At 28.1% G+C, this 14,979-nt stretch overlaps 3 protein-coding genes across 4 annotated transcripts in view; 1 reads left to right on the top strand and 2 right to left on the bottom strand.

The window, feature by feature from the left end:
- Positions 1-352: 352 nt before the first annotated feature.
- LOC113370265 (complement component 1 Q subcomponent-binding protein, mitochondrial-like) lies at positions 353-1,981 on the top strand. Of its 2 annotated transcripts, none has more exons than XM_026610936.1 (5): positions 353-669; positions 892-1,042; positions 1,146-1,363; positions 1,548-1,636; positions 1,701-1,981. In XM_026610936.1, the coding sequence occupies exons 1-5, from the start codon at positions 465-467 to the stop codon at positions 1,866-1,868; spliced, it is 831 nt and encodes a 276-aa protein (XP_026466721.1). In that variant the 5' UTR covers positions 353-464; the 3' UTR covers positions 1,869-1,981. The 2 variants fall into 2 exon arrangements, with proteins under 2 accessions (XP_026466721.1, XP_026466722.1); XM_026610937.1 differs by having other exon boundaries at positions 362-669; positions 1,146-1,330.
- Positions 1,982-3,052: 1,071 nt separating this feature from the next.
- LOC113370605 (NAD-dependent protein deacylase Sirt4) lies at positions 3,053-4,524 on the bottom strand. The gene is made up of 4 exons (XM_026611298.1): positions 4,304-4,524; positions 3,960-4,150; positions 3,567-3,794; positions 3,053-3,499 (listed from the first exon to the last, which is right to left on the bottom strand). Exons 1-4 carry the CDS (start codon positions 4,503-4,505, stop codon positions 3,179-3,181), a joined length of 942 nt encoding a protein of 313 aa, XP_026467083.1. The 5' UTR covers positions 4,506-4,524; the 3' UTR covers positions 3,053-3,178.
- A 782-nt stretch (positions 4,525-5,306) lies between these two features.
- LOC113370196 (GPI transamidase component PIG-S) overlaps positions 5,307-14,979 on the bottom strand; it is a 29,710-nt gene continuing 20,037 nt past the window's right edge. Inside the window, exons 2-12 of the mRNA XM_026610869.1 lie at positions 9,498-9,588; positions 9,118-9,257; positions 8,843-9,043; positions 7,190-7,336; positions 6,798-6,947; positions 6,633-6,733; positions 6,296-6,473; positions 6,031-6,233; positions 5,818-5,959; positions 5,542-5,746; positions 5,307-5,472 (exon numbers count right to left, since the gene is read on the bottom strand). Coding sequence (XP_026466654.1) covers positions 5,358-5,472; positions 5,542-5,746; positions 5,818-5,959; positions 6,031-6,233; positions 6,296-6,473; positions 6,633-6,733; positions 6,798-6,947; positions 7,190-7,336; positions 8,843-9,043; positions 9,118-9,257; positions 9,498-9,588 — 1,673 coding nt within the window. The 3' untranslated portion in view covers positions 5,307-5,357. The remainder of the gene's footprint in view (positions 5,473-5,541; positions 5,747-5,817; positions 5,960-6,030; positions 6,234-6,295; positions 6,474-6,632; positions 6,734-6,797; positions 6,948-7,189; positions 7,337-8,842; positions 9,044-9,117; positions 9,258-9,497; positions 9,589-14,979) is intronic.

Below are 14,979 nucleotides of genomic sequence, written 5' to 3'. Positions count from 1 at the left end.
ATAGTTTTAAATGTGAATAATAATAGATGTAATAAGCAAATTCTTATAAAAAATCAAATTTATTTTACAGGTTCAATAATTTGTTAGTATCAAATATATTATAATGTAATAAAAATGTTACTGGAGTCGAGGAGAATGCCAATCACGTATGGTATATCAGCGATCTAAATTTATTTTTTCTCTCTAATCATCTATGTTGAATATAACAGAATTATTTATATTTATATCAATACGTTAATTATGTTATTTAATTCGCTGATTTCGAACAATTTTAATTATTTATTAAAACTTTGAAAATGATGCCCTTGTTTTAACTCAGGCTCGCCACCATTGCTATGCTGAGTCCCTCATTGTGAATTCATTTACGCAGGTTTAAAGGATTCATATCAACTTCGTTTAAAAGTCGATATTCCACTGTTTTAACATAATCACTTAACGTGTATTTATAACATCACATTTACACCATGAACGGAATAGTGAAATCAGTGTTGAGTATTAATACTTTTAAGAATTTAGTAAATCCTTTAAAAAACAACAGTGTCGGAAAATCGTGCAGGCTATTATGGAGCACGTGTAATTCATCAGTTGTAGAACCAAAAACAAAGCCTTTATTGGGGAAAGGACAACTAGAATGCAGTAGTCATAATGTACAATTTATGCACACGAAAGGTAAATCACTTTTGAGATAGGAGATTTTGAGGTTAGCGGCAAATCGATTGCGCAATGAATTGGAGATCTTGCACTCCTCATTCTTAATATTTAAATTATTAAATAATCTTACTTAAATCATCACCTAAAATGTATATTGATTCCATGCTTTACACTTATATTAATATGCTTCAAATCAAAAACATTGGGTTATAAACTACATTCATGATTTGTTACCTTTAGGAGAAAAGGAATTGGCTGAGTTCCTTAGTGAAGAAATTGTTGCCGAGAAGAAAGCACAGAAAATCAAAAATGTTCCCTCAGAACTCGATGGGTTCAAAGTCAAATTGGATGGTGCTGAAGTCACACTTACAAAAGATACTAGCTTGGAATGGTAATGCAAAATAAATTGCTTATTTTTTGTTATTAGTAGTTTTCAATGTAATGTCTATGTCATCTTCTGATTTTGTTCAATGATGGATCCAATTTTCTTTTAGTATACAAGTTAGTTTCAACGTAAACCACACTGTGGATGCAGAAGGAGAAGCACAAATTGATCCAACTATGGATAAGCCAGATTTTGCAGAAATGAAGAGCCGTCCCACTTTTGAAGTTGATATTATTCGAAATGGAAAAACATTAAGTTTCACATGCTCTTTCATGCAGGAACCTGATGCCACAGGTGGTAGCTTGCAAACAGATGCCTACAGTAAATGTGTGTTCCTTCTCCTAATCCTATATTATATTAAAATTATAATCTTCTATAAGTATCCTTCTAGATCCTTACTTTTATATATAACTCCTTCATTAATAATCCTCATATCTAATGTAACATCCTTTTAATCAATTGAATTTTATAGAAAGTTTATTTTTGTTTTAATGAGTTGATTCCATTTCAGACGATGTATTTGGAATTGATGAAGTAACGATGTATGAAGGAGAATGGAATGACAAAACATATGCAGTAGCAGGAGATGTCTTAGATGGAGTAAGTTTAGACATAACAAAACAATATATAAATATATATTGACTAATTTATTACATTGTTTCAGTATTTATATGATTTACTAATGAATTTATTGGAGGAGAAAGGCATCACTAATGAATTCGCAGAGAAAATTGCTGATTTCAGTACCGTCTATGAACATTCTGCATATGTAGGCTTACTAGAAGGACTGTCGAGATTCACAATGGATGTTAGCCAAAAAGCTTCCAAATAAATCTTAAGCTTGTATTATAAGGAACTTGATAGACTTATGAAAGTTAGTTATAAAATTTTCTTCTAGCCATATATATTATACTGTTTATATAAATAGAAATTGAAAAATTGGTATGTAGTTTAATTTCTTACTTCTAACTTCTACTTATAGAATGCATAAGAATGTTAATTCAGCTTTAGGATAATCTACAAATTTTTATAATACTTAAATTCATTTTGCTGTTTGGCAACAAATTTTCTGTAGTAATAAAAATGAATGAAACATAATACATGAAGCAAAACCATACATTTGAACAGTAACATTTATTATTTGCACAATTTACAAAAAAAACTAGTTTTGTAAATAAAACTTGGAGTATTAAGAGCACTTTATTACTATGAAGACATCAACTCACTGGGGAGGCTTATTATTAATCAGTTTTAGAGAACTATCAGTAAAACAAAGTTGTTTGATTGATTAACAAAACAAACAAGAATATAACTTACTAACCTGAGAAAAAACTGGTTTCTTCATATAACATACTGGTAACTCAATTACGTTATATTTTTAAACCAAAGTCAACGGACTAGATGAGGTCAAACATAACTAATAAATTTTCATTCCTTCATTAATTTCTATTGGCTTTATATGCAGTTTTATATTTTCTTGAGTATTCATAAAAGTGCATGGAAAAACTGCCAATTAAATTAATTAGATGAGTTATGGTTCAAGCATCTATTCAATAAAAATTTTTAGAAGAACTGATTCATGGTATGAATCAATATCAATAAAATGTTATGCAAAACATTTAGTAATGATATAAAAATAAATTCACAAAAATGTGAAAATCAACCTAATTAGTCAAATCTACACAAATGATCACCAGTTGTAAATCTCTATTCATAATTAACCTACTGTTTTATAAAGATATTTTTAACATATTGACTTATTAAATAAAATTTATTTATTAGAAATTATTTTAATTGTAAAATAAACATTTCATAGTATAACTATATGAATGCCTTGAATTAAAGGATTAATTGAATGATTCTAATGAAAAATAAGTCGCAAAAAGCTCAATGTCAATATGTTAAATACATTGCCTATTATCAAAAATAATTATACCTACAAGAGTTTGTAAGTGTAGGTTTATCTTAATTCCTATTGTGTTATATTACTATTATATGTTTATTTGTACTGCCAGTTATGAACGCAACTATATCACATTAAAATTGGAATTCTATGATATTTAAATGTTATACTATGCAAAATGTGAAGATTAATATTAATTTATAATCAGAACAATCAATTACCTATACTATTCAATGTGGTTATTTGGGTATATAAATTTTTGTTAAAATATCTCCACAATTTGCGTCAATCTTTAAAGTGGCTTTAGAATCACCACGAGTAGGACCTATATTAATGATACCTATAGACTTCCTCAACTCCTGTGCGACAAGAACTAACCTATAACCTGAGAAGACTGTAAGACTAGATCCAAGAACTAAGAGGGCATCACATTCTTCAACAAGCTGGTTTACGTGTTCAATTTTTGACATAGGAACATTTCCTCCAAAGAATACTATTTCTGGTTTTAGAATGCCACCACATTCCACACAACAAGGAAGCTTGAAATTATTCACTTCATCCTAAAAAATATAATATTTAACTTAATCTCATCTTAATAATATAATAAAATTGTAATATGAGAATTACGTCTGTTAATTCCACATCACCATCTGGTCTGATCATGTTGGAAGAGTTTCTCATTGTTGGATTTAGTAACATTAACACTTTTTGAATATCGTGTCTTGGAACTGTGGATCCACATCCCAAGCATTCGACAGTGAATGCAGAGCCATGCAATTCAATTACTCGTTTTGAACCAGCTTTTGTATGTAATCTGTCTACATTTTGTGTTACAATGTGAGATATTTTATTTGTCTGCGGATAAAAACATCATAGTTGTACTAATAATTATAAATATATAAATTGTAAATAAAGCAATGTAAAATATTAATATTATATTATGTATAGTGTAGTCTTTGAATGAAGCATTCAAAGCAAATAAAGTGATTCCATACAAGGATTATTACCAGACAAAAATACCTCTTCTAATTCCTTTAGAATATAATGTGTAGCATTTGGCACAACAGAAGAAAACCTTGGCCAGCCAATATAATTTCTTGCCCAATATCTCCTCCTCACATCTTCTGAGTTCAAAAAATCTTGTATTACAATAGGTCGCTTATCGGATCTTGCATACAATCCAACTCCTTCAGATCTGTAATCTGGAATACCTAAATGGAAAATGTTTCATTATTGTGGATGAATTTTATTATAAATTGGAATAAATAATGGTATCCAGTTAAACTGAAGGGTAAGTAACTTTTCATTTATCCTTCTAACAAGATTCTATATCCCCAACTGCTATATAATATTTTCTATATTACCTGATTCTGTAGAAATTCCTGCACCAGTGAGGACTAAGATTTTCTTGTGTTTAAATAGAAAATCTTCTAGTTTTAGCACATCAGCTTGCATAACAGGAGAATGTTTGGGAACATACTCCGAGGGTGCTAAGGCAAAACTGGTGTTTGAAATTGTTCTTTGACTAAGATATAGTATTCTTCGAAATAATTTACATCCACTCATTATAATAAACTAATTGGAACCCGTAAGATGAAAATATTAATTAATTCTTTGGCATAGAACTTAACCTAAGTTTTTTAAGAGAAAGTTTTAACCTCCAAACGTCAAATGGTCACATTGAATCGTTTGAACGGTAAATTGAGTTGATCTGATTAGAATTTATCTCTCATTAGAATTCATCTCTCATTAGATTCTGATTTGAATTAAAACCATTTTTAAAAATACATTCAACCATCATAATTTATTAGGAATTGATTGTTATTGATCGAATGGTTTTGCTAATTAAATAAATTACATGCAGTGCAAAACTGTTAGCAACAAGCCATATTAGCATATAATCCTAAAATATAAAAATGATGATGAATAATCTCCAAATTTTATTAACAACAAGACCATATTTTAAATGGTGATCAGGATACAACCGATATGAATATATTGTAATCCCAGAATAATGAATTATCCCATTGTAGTTTACATTTACCTTACATACTTTTCCAACTTTAATGTTGAAAGATTCTGAATGACCGAAACGTCGAAAACATGAAATAAATCACCTTTTCTGGTGAAAGCATAAACTTATCCTCCATAAATAAAAGTTATGAAGCTCAATATTAAAACATTATATTATTTTTAATATACAAAGTTTAATAAACGATATGCACTCTTCCAAATACACATATTTATGTAAACATACATGCACACAATTTAATGAATCATTGACAATATTATACATATTAAACTTAAAGTTCTTTATACATTTTATCACTTAAGTAAATCTTTTAAATATTATGAAGTTTTCGGCATACCTGATCATTTATAAAATTAAAAATAAGTAGAATAAAGTTTTAATTGATATTAATCTGTTTTCTCTTTGTTGAAATATAAGATTTGCAACCAGCGCTTCAAAGTCCCGAATGATAAAATTACGGGAATCATAATCGGTAAGAATAATGGGATATAAACTGCATACCTGAAAGAAATATTTTTATATTATCAAGTATCATCCATTCATTTATTGCACAGTACAATGATTTCTTACTTCTGATCATCTGGAAAATATAATAACGCCAATAAGCTTTGATCTGTAAATGCTAATTCTGATAAAGTAAATGCTATTTTTGAATGCTTGAATGCTTCATCCAATAATCCTTCTTCCAAATACCGTTTTGATATATGGCACTCTTCCAAAGCTACAATAATGGATTCTCCAATATCATCATTAATTACTATATTGTTTATTTCATCTGTAAATAATTGTGATTGAGATTACAATTACATACATCGCTCTTGATTTAGCAAATTTATGAATTATTACCTAATAGTTGTGCTATTGATTGCAAAGTTAAACTTGCTGATGTGAGATGCTCCAAAGTTCTGACTCGTTTTAGAGCATCCAATTCCCATGAGCGAGGTGACAAAGATTCCAATTCTACTATTGAAGCACCACTGATTGCACTCTATAATAACACAATTCCAAATATTATTATTATGTATCAATGTGTATCAATAATTTTATTGGATATCTCACATTATCCATTATTCCCAATAATAATCTCAGCTGGTGCAAGAATGTACCCATAATTAATGATGTGTCTGGTTTAAAAGTAACGTGGGTGTTGTCTTGTATAAGAGCATTTTCACATATTGAAACACTTGGATTCGATATTACAACACCTCCCCAACGCGGTGACAGAAATGCATCTACACCAGATTTGGATTTCGCTCTTGTTCCTAATAATAGATGATAAATAATAAATGAATTATACATAAATCATTCAACTTAATATAATTACCGCTTTTTGTGTATATATGCAGAGGAGCTGTTTTGCAGCTGGGTAAGTAAATGACTAAATTCAAACATGGATTATTGGAAACATGTGAGGCTAGTTTTTTCTCCAGAGGTGTTATAAGATGTGGCAGGATCTCTTCTGGTAGAGCAAAATGTCGACGCAAAATGCTGGAGTCAATCACCTTTAAAGGTTATAATAAATATTGTAATATTTGAATGCAACGGTTTATAAACCGTTGTAACAGTTGAAGATTTTATATAACTGAAAGACGATTTTTGCAAAGAAGCTTATAATATAGTCTTAGAAAATCTTCATAGTATTATTCGAATAGGAAACTTACTTGTTTTGGTTTATAATCCAGTTCCAAGAAGTACAGCCATTGAGACTTCACAGTAAAATTAGCTAAAGAGCTTAATTCATTGAGAAAAGGTACGATGTAATCTACAACAAATAACTTGCATTATTGAAATTAAATTTTTTCATCATGTATAAATTATTTTTTTACCATTAGCTGCACTTCTTATGTCTAAATCAGCTGTTAATTCTTCTGGATTTGGATTGACAACGGTGATCATAACGTCGTAGGCGGAAGATGGTGGTACTCGTCGACGTGCATTTGCGTCCAATTGAATATTATTGGAATAGAAAGCCTTTCCTGAAAATAATTTTAAATAAATAAATGAAAACTTAAATATTTTACGTACTTTTAGTAATTTCAATCGAAATTTAACACTTAATAATGAGTAAATATAGAGATGTGCAACTAAAAACCTTAGCTGTATTATATTTTTATTATTTTGTCCATATTGCCTCTGTTAATCTTCCAGGATTTGATATCGGAATACTTTTTTGAATACACAACATATCAATTCACAACTTGATATAACTTTTTTTTACCTTTTCCATTGATTTCCTCCAAATCACCTTTGGCTGGTGAAAAAGTACGCTGATTATCAGAATGAGAGCGCATTAAGCTCAATGTAGTTTTCAAGGAATCTTCACCTAAAATCCATTCTCCTAATACTGTTGCTATTTTATGAGAACCTAATAAAAATAGAAACAAATAGTATAATATAAAAAAAGTTTGATCGTTATAACTTTAAGTTATGATTTAATTCTTCAATATTCATTAGATTTTATGTAATATATAATCATTTTATTCGATGTAAAGTATTTTAGTTTTGACTTCCGTAAATAAAAATTAAAAAAAAAAGAAAATAAAAATGATACAATTAATAAGTGTAGAGGCCTATGGGAGTATATAAAATATAACATTTCTAATCCATTTAACATATTGTCCAAATTATACTCCAGCCAGGCCATAAAATTATCAGATATTTTATACATTGAACAGTATTTGTTTTTTGTTGATGACAAATTTCATTTTAAGCAAGCTTTGAAGAAATTTTATTTTCAAAACAAATGCTCAGTTATTTAGAACATTAGTTTAAATAATTTAGTTTCATTATTTCGTGGTTATCAAAGTTATTAAACGCAAGATTGATCATAATTCGGATCCTGCAAAAGCAAGGCAATACATTTTGATAAAAAAACGAGAAACCAGAAATAGGACACGGTAATATTCTGATATATCATTGATTTTATGCAATGGCAGAAAAATCACCAGTAAATAGCTTGTATGAATTATGTGCAATTCATTTAATACAACCTAAATTTAACTTAGTCCACGAGAGTACGAATACGCACAATACATTATTTGTATATGAAACTACTTTGAAGTACAAAGAAAATGATATAAGAGTTGTAGGAAGCAACAAAATAAGAAAAGTTGCTAAGGAAAATGCAGCCAGATCGGCGATTAAAAAGCTTACTGAACTTTTAACTGAAATTAATCCACCATCAAAGGACATTGAATTAGAAAACTTTGAGAAGTGTTTTGGTTATGATATAATTAACAAGTTAGAAGATCATTGTGAAGTCCAAAAATTACCTGCTCCTGAGTTTATCATAACTGACTATCTGGGGCCACATCAGGCAAGACAATTCACAATAAAGTGCTCTGTTGGATCGTTTGAGCAAAGTGGAACAGCTGGTTCAAAGAAAAAGGCTAGACGACTATCAGCATACAAAATGTTCGAAAAATTAACATCGGCGGCTGATACTAATAATGAAACACTCATTCCAGAGCAAAAATACCTCCAGGAAAACCATGATCCTGCCGAAAAATCGGACCAAGAAAAAACTGACCAAGAAAAATCTGACCAAGAAAAATCTGATCGAGAGAAATCTAACAATGACGTAGTCATAATGAAAGGAGATGGCTTAGAAATAGAGTGCAAAGTGCTCTAAATGAAATATTCTTTTAATACCTCATATTTAATTTTGAAGTCAGGATGTTTCTTATTGATCTATAAGCACTGTAATAAGTGTTTGCATTGTGTTTCAAATCATAAAAAAATATAAATCATCATGTATATTCCTACGATTCAAAGAAATAAACCTGGTAGTTATTGAGAGTACTTATTGTTTTACTATAACAATCATATGCATTTTCATAAATTACTTTACACATTAATTTATTATACTAACTTGTTGCTGGAGAGAAATATGCAGATCTATCCGAAGTGACCAAAATTTCATCTTTCAGAGCATACCATTCAATAAAAATAAAATCACCCACTTTAACATCTATATTCTTCAAAAGAGCATTTTCTAGTATTGCAGGAGTTTTAGAATGTTGCAGAAGTTCTAATGGTATTATAATTCGTTTAAAAGTTATATTAAATAAATCTGAAAATAATAAAAAAAGATTGTTTATTCATCATTTTAGAATTTATGTTAGAAGTAGATTTCTTGATTTTTACCTGATTTTGTAAATTTATTGTCTAATTCTTCTACAAGTAAATCGGCTCTATAATCTTCTCGACAGGCAACGTAAATATTTAAAGATACTTGAAAATTGATATTTTTTAATTCATCTATGCCAGAATATGGCAAAGGCACCCTATTAAAGTAAATCATTCATTAATAATTTAATAATAAAGATAGGATTATTTCTAAGGCTTACAGTATAGCTCAAAATATTAAAATAAAATAAATTTTAGTATTTTTTATTTGGATTTCATTTATTTGCATTTGTACATGACTCTTAATAATTGGGTTAAGTTAAAAAATTATTATTAGAGCTTTTGTTAATTTCCAGTAAAGAAAATTAGAAAATTCCAAGAATTTCCAAGAAATTTACCTGTATACATCTGTTGTATACCACCACAGTGGAATTCCAATTACAATTAAAGTCACAGCAAAAGATACAGCTGCTAACATACGATAAGTCTCTGAAATTAAAATAGAAATATATTATAAATTATAAAAAATCTATCTTCTGAAAAACACTATTCGCTCCTTTAAAAACAATATACAGATTTTACAATACATGGTGCAAATAAAATCTTGATTATATTCATATAACCCATAACAATTAAGTATCTTTAAATTACATGGCAATTATAATAATTATATAAATATTTATACATATATAATGTCATTTTAATTGGTTCATATTTTAATTACTATTTACATGAAAGACATTACTGATCATGGTAGACGAAATTACTTCTCCTCCTACAGGAATTTTACCATTTTTTCCAGGTGTCGATTTTCAAAACTTCCAGAATAGTTAAAAAATATAAAAATTAGGTTTATAAAAATGCGGAAGAATAGTTAGAATATATAAAAATCTACCAAATGCAATTCATGACTAAAGGCATTGTATTCTTATGCGCATATGAATTAACCCAAAGATGAACTTATAACCGTACGTCATGCTTTGAATAATTTATTATTGAACTATTGTATGAGTGATACTTAAAATTTACAGAGTCTCATATTATAAAAACTATTTAGTTAAATTATGTTTCAATAAGTAAATAATATATATTAATTTAACTACCAATAATTTTTTTCATAGAGCACATATTTGCTACTATAAATACATAATGGTAAATCAAAGTGTGGTAAAATGCTTGTGTATGATCAATATTTTATTCTGAGATCAATTAAATAAATAAAAAGACAAAAATGATGTATTTCACATTTGTGGTATTTTCAAAATACAGATAATATTTTAAATTGGTTAACCATATGAAATTTCACTTCAAGAATATGGATTCAAAAACACCCATTTCTGGTACCAGTACTCAAACACTGGTGTTACCTATTCCATCATCATTTTTATTCCATGGAATCTTAAATTATGCAGCAAATTTTAATCCACAAAATCTTTTTAGACTCTGAATCATTTATTTATAATTACACAGATCAATAGAGCATATTTCATTGTTGATTAATCCGAATCTACAATGGTGATCATTCAATATGAGGATTTTTTATTTACTAATTATAATGTTTGCTGGTTACGTTTAATTAATAACATCTTTGTTGAGGTACGTGTATGCAATTGGAAATTTTGATAATATTTATTAAAATGTCAATGACTCAATGACAATGATGGCAAAGTGGCAGTCTGTGGACCGTAAATGGGGACCCATATTTTGGCAAAATAGAGATAATCAGGGAGAAAATTAATCTTACATAATAATCTTAGATGTGATATAAATGGACCGGATTAAACAATATAGAGCGCTGCCTATTTTTCAAAACTTTAATATTTTTTTATAATTAAACCACTTCTTACAGGCCTATAATATTTTGCACGAGTTAGTTTTGACTATCTACTCTGCCACCATGCAAGGTTCTTTTATTAACTACAAATTAATTCACATGCGTCAATGACCAATATTTCCCATTCAAATTCGATTACTATTGAACTTTTGTTCTGTTATTTTACTATTTTTAGTTTTATATTCAAGACTATGCAAATATTAAGCTATGTAATTCACGCAAACATTTTAGCATATATTAGAAATTACTTTTTGTTAGCACGTACGAAATTTACGGAATTCATTTTGCAGTATTTATCAATTCAATTTCGATGTAATTTGAATAATTAAAGAATAGAACTGTTTTAAATGGGCACACGAATGGGGACATAAGCACTTTTGTATCCAAAAAATATTTGTTTAAATGTTTAATTATATTTATCTCCATGTTTCTATGACATGGTTTATTCTCTTCTTCAGAAAATTGATATAGTAAATATTATTAGCTTTCCAAAAAAACTTAAACTTTGTATCATAGTTTTGATGTACCTGCATCAAGAAATAGCCTAAATTCACCAGCAGCTAAATTCCTTATGATAACAGCTTGGCTATAAAAATCAAAGGATTTTATTATATATTTTACTGCATTTATTGATTAATATTGTCAATAATTTCTTCAATCGTCAAGAAGTTATTATTATCCAGGCACGATTCTCCAATTGCGAGGATTATGTCAAAGTCTCTAATTTGTATGGCAAAGATGAAAGATGTCATATGTAATATCAATGATGATTGCGTCAGTTTCGTGAATCGACTTCAGAATTATTTGATGCCTTTCTTTAAATATTTTTCACTTTAGCATCAACTATTTTGAAATGCTGGCAAGATGCCAAGAGAAATTTCAGAAATAAAAATAAAGTAATATTTATTGGGTTACATAACTAAGGCATAAGACAAGTTGATCTCCTCTTTCACAAATTGATTTCACCAAATTCCTCGTTTTCTCAAAGGTTTAGATCATTTTCCAAATTTTGATATAAAAAGTAGATGGACTAACAATAGTTTAACGTAGGTGGGAACATTCAATGTCGTGTGAACTAATTTTCATTAATTATTGAACGAATTGACAACCTTGTCAGTATTGAACATTGTAATAAGCACAATTATTAATAAATACATACAGGTGATCACTTAGCATTCTGTTCTGCAAATAATGAACACTTGGACGATTATTTTCAAATGCCAATTATTAGCCTAGATAGATAAAATTGCACATGATAAAACATAGAGTAAATGTAATTGCCTCAAGACAAAATGCCACTCACACCTATATGAATTTATACTTCATAAAAACAAAATTATCTGTTTATTATCCTTTATATGATAATAAACCGAATACAAGCTATAAATATAAACAACTCTATTACAATTATTATGCAAATGTGAGAATATAAATATGCATATATATTTGCAACTAAAATACAATTGCATTTTTTAAAATATTTACAAAATAATGTTTGTCACAACTTAAATGCATATAAAATTTGCCGTAACATTATAAAATTAATGAAGCCTTGTAACTTTTTTTCTTATTTATTATATAAAAGAATAAATTCTACTTATTTTGTAATACCTATTTTATAAGATATTACTAATTAGTGTTTTCTGAATACATAATATAACTATTGCAAATTACTCAGATATTAATTTATATCACTATATAATTGATCTAAATTCACCTGACTCATTCCTTCATTGACCGCAATAGATAAAGTGCAAGGTTTTAAAACAAAATTATGAGCTAATCAAAGTATTTAATGAAAGATAATGAATTAATATTGATAACTAAATTAATTTTATATTTCTTGCATAATCAGTGAATGAAATAGCATAACCTTTTTCCCAAAAATTGGCACATAATGTGTTCTACTGTCGTCTTCGCTATCTTATCATTGAACTGAAATATGTAATTGATAAGTTCGATGTTGTCTAGTCTTCCGAAATAAAAAAAAATATACAAGGACATAAAGAGAACATTTTATATTTTATATTTTATTATCAGAACTACGTGTCCTATGAGCTGCTGTGATGTAAACCCTCAAAATAGAAGGCAACCCAAAGGTTGGCAATTCACTTTATGATGATGGTGATTTTTTTTTTAAATAGTTATATACAAACATATTGCAACAATGCGCAGATATGCAATTTTTCCTCGTAATCATATTTTAGATCTATTATTCCAAGTAAAAACTGATATTACTACTGTTTTAGACGTAGTGGGTATCGAACATAAAACCTGTGGCTGCAAGACCAAGCTCTTGTAACAAAACCACGACAAGTTCTATGAGATTGATCAAGATTCAAGAGATATTGTCGTGTACCTAAGCTTCATATAATTTGATTCGATTTTTAAACAAATAAATAGTAATTTGAATTTTACAGAAAATATTTATTTAGTCTCATCAACTAATGGGATGATAACAAATTCAATAAGCTATCTAACTTATGTCGGAAACTATGAATTCAGACCTTGAAATAAAAATATGCACTGCGACGATAATATTCTGGTAAAAAACTATGTTAAATAAAATATTTTACTATTGATCTGCAAAAAAGGATTTTAAATTAAAACAAAAACATATTTCTTCTCTATTTATTATAAGGGTCTTCCCGTGGCTCTGTGACAAAAGCTTTGATCTTATATCAAGCAGCAGTAATATCAGTTCAAAATATAAATCTAGTACTGAAGATATTTAGGAATATTATAATAATAAAAATATATCAAGTACAAATATGCTAACCAAGATCAAAAGACTCTAAAGTTGACTGAATATTATTTATATATTACCTCTTTATTATTCATTCTTAGTTTTGTTTTTACTAAATTTTTCTTTTAAAAATACAATATATCACAAGCAAATGCTTCAGTTTTCTAAACACATTTTTTCCGAAAACAAAAATAAAATAACAGCAAAAATAACAAAACAAGTAAGAATATTTAAATTGAGATTTCTTCTTCATGAGTTGTGGAATTCAAACAAATTCCAAGCAGAAATCGTATTGTAAATAAGTACTTTCAATGGAAACATATGATTCACGAAGAAATATAGAGATGTTTTCAATTTGAAGTTAACACTGGAACAAAAAGTGTTTTAATAATATAAAAGATGTTTGTGAATAAAATTTGCAGATATATTTTCGTATACTTAAAGAAGATAACTTTTTGGAAGTACAAGATGTTGAACTTAAAATCAATATTAATTATTGAGAAAAAGCATTTTACATCCCGACCACAAAAGTTTTATAGTCAAATTATTTATTCCAGGATGTACTGAGAAGATAATAGAGATAGTAAATATGAAAAGGCAGTAGACATTCGTAGTTTCAAACAAATGTAATAATTAATTGCAGTTTTGATGACTTTGTTTGCTATAAAAGGGCATCGATCAGACCATCACGTACTTTTAAAACACGTGCGTACCGTATTTGTTATTTCAGATGCAATCGACAATGTATATATAGAAACTACACCAAAATATATATTTAGCTTCAATTTATTTACAAAATTCTGTTTTAATTTATTATATTTTGTTAGTAATTTTTATCGATTTTTACAAATATAAATCTAGATATCGTCTATAAATTGAAGAATTATACTTTAAATCCTTTGTGTACTTAATCCTTGGATTTCACTTAAGGACAAATAAGTCCAATTTTCATTTTTTCTATTTAACACGTGATTGCTTTTTAAGGATTTTTGGATCTCGTCTCCTCCTTAGTAATATTTAAAATTACCAACCACCTTCCCCACCTAACATCACGTGTTTTTTTTAGCACCTAGTAAAATTTTTAAAAAAGATACTTCGTGAATTTATGACTATAATTACTTTTTTTGTTCACCATGTCAATAACAAATTTAATGGCTCAGACTTATAATTAGTGTCTATAAATTGTAGATATATGGTATAAATTATTAGTGTTTATATGTGATTCATTGGCTGTGTTTATACTAACAAACAAATGATTCTAATTGCTGCATCGCCTAACTCTATTTAGCTAATAATAATA

This window comes from Ctenocephalides felis, unplaced genomic scaffold (assembly GCF_003426905.1).
Source record: "Ctenocephalides felis isolate EL2017-DRISC unplaced genomic scaffold, ASM342690v1 CF-g0.4_SCAFFOLD_01492, whole genome shotgun sequence".
In the NCBI taxonomy this organism is placed as follows: Eukaryota; Metazoa; Arthropoda; class Insecta; order Siphonaptera; family Pulicidae; genus Ctenocephalides; species Ctenocephalides felis.
The sequence above is the reverse complement of the archived record's forward strand: the minus strand, read 5'-3'. Positions and strand labels throughout refer to the sequence as shown.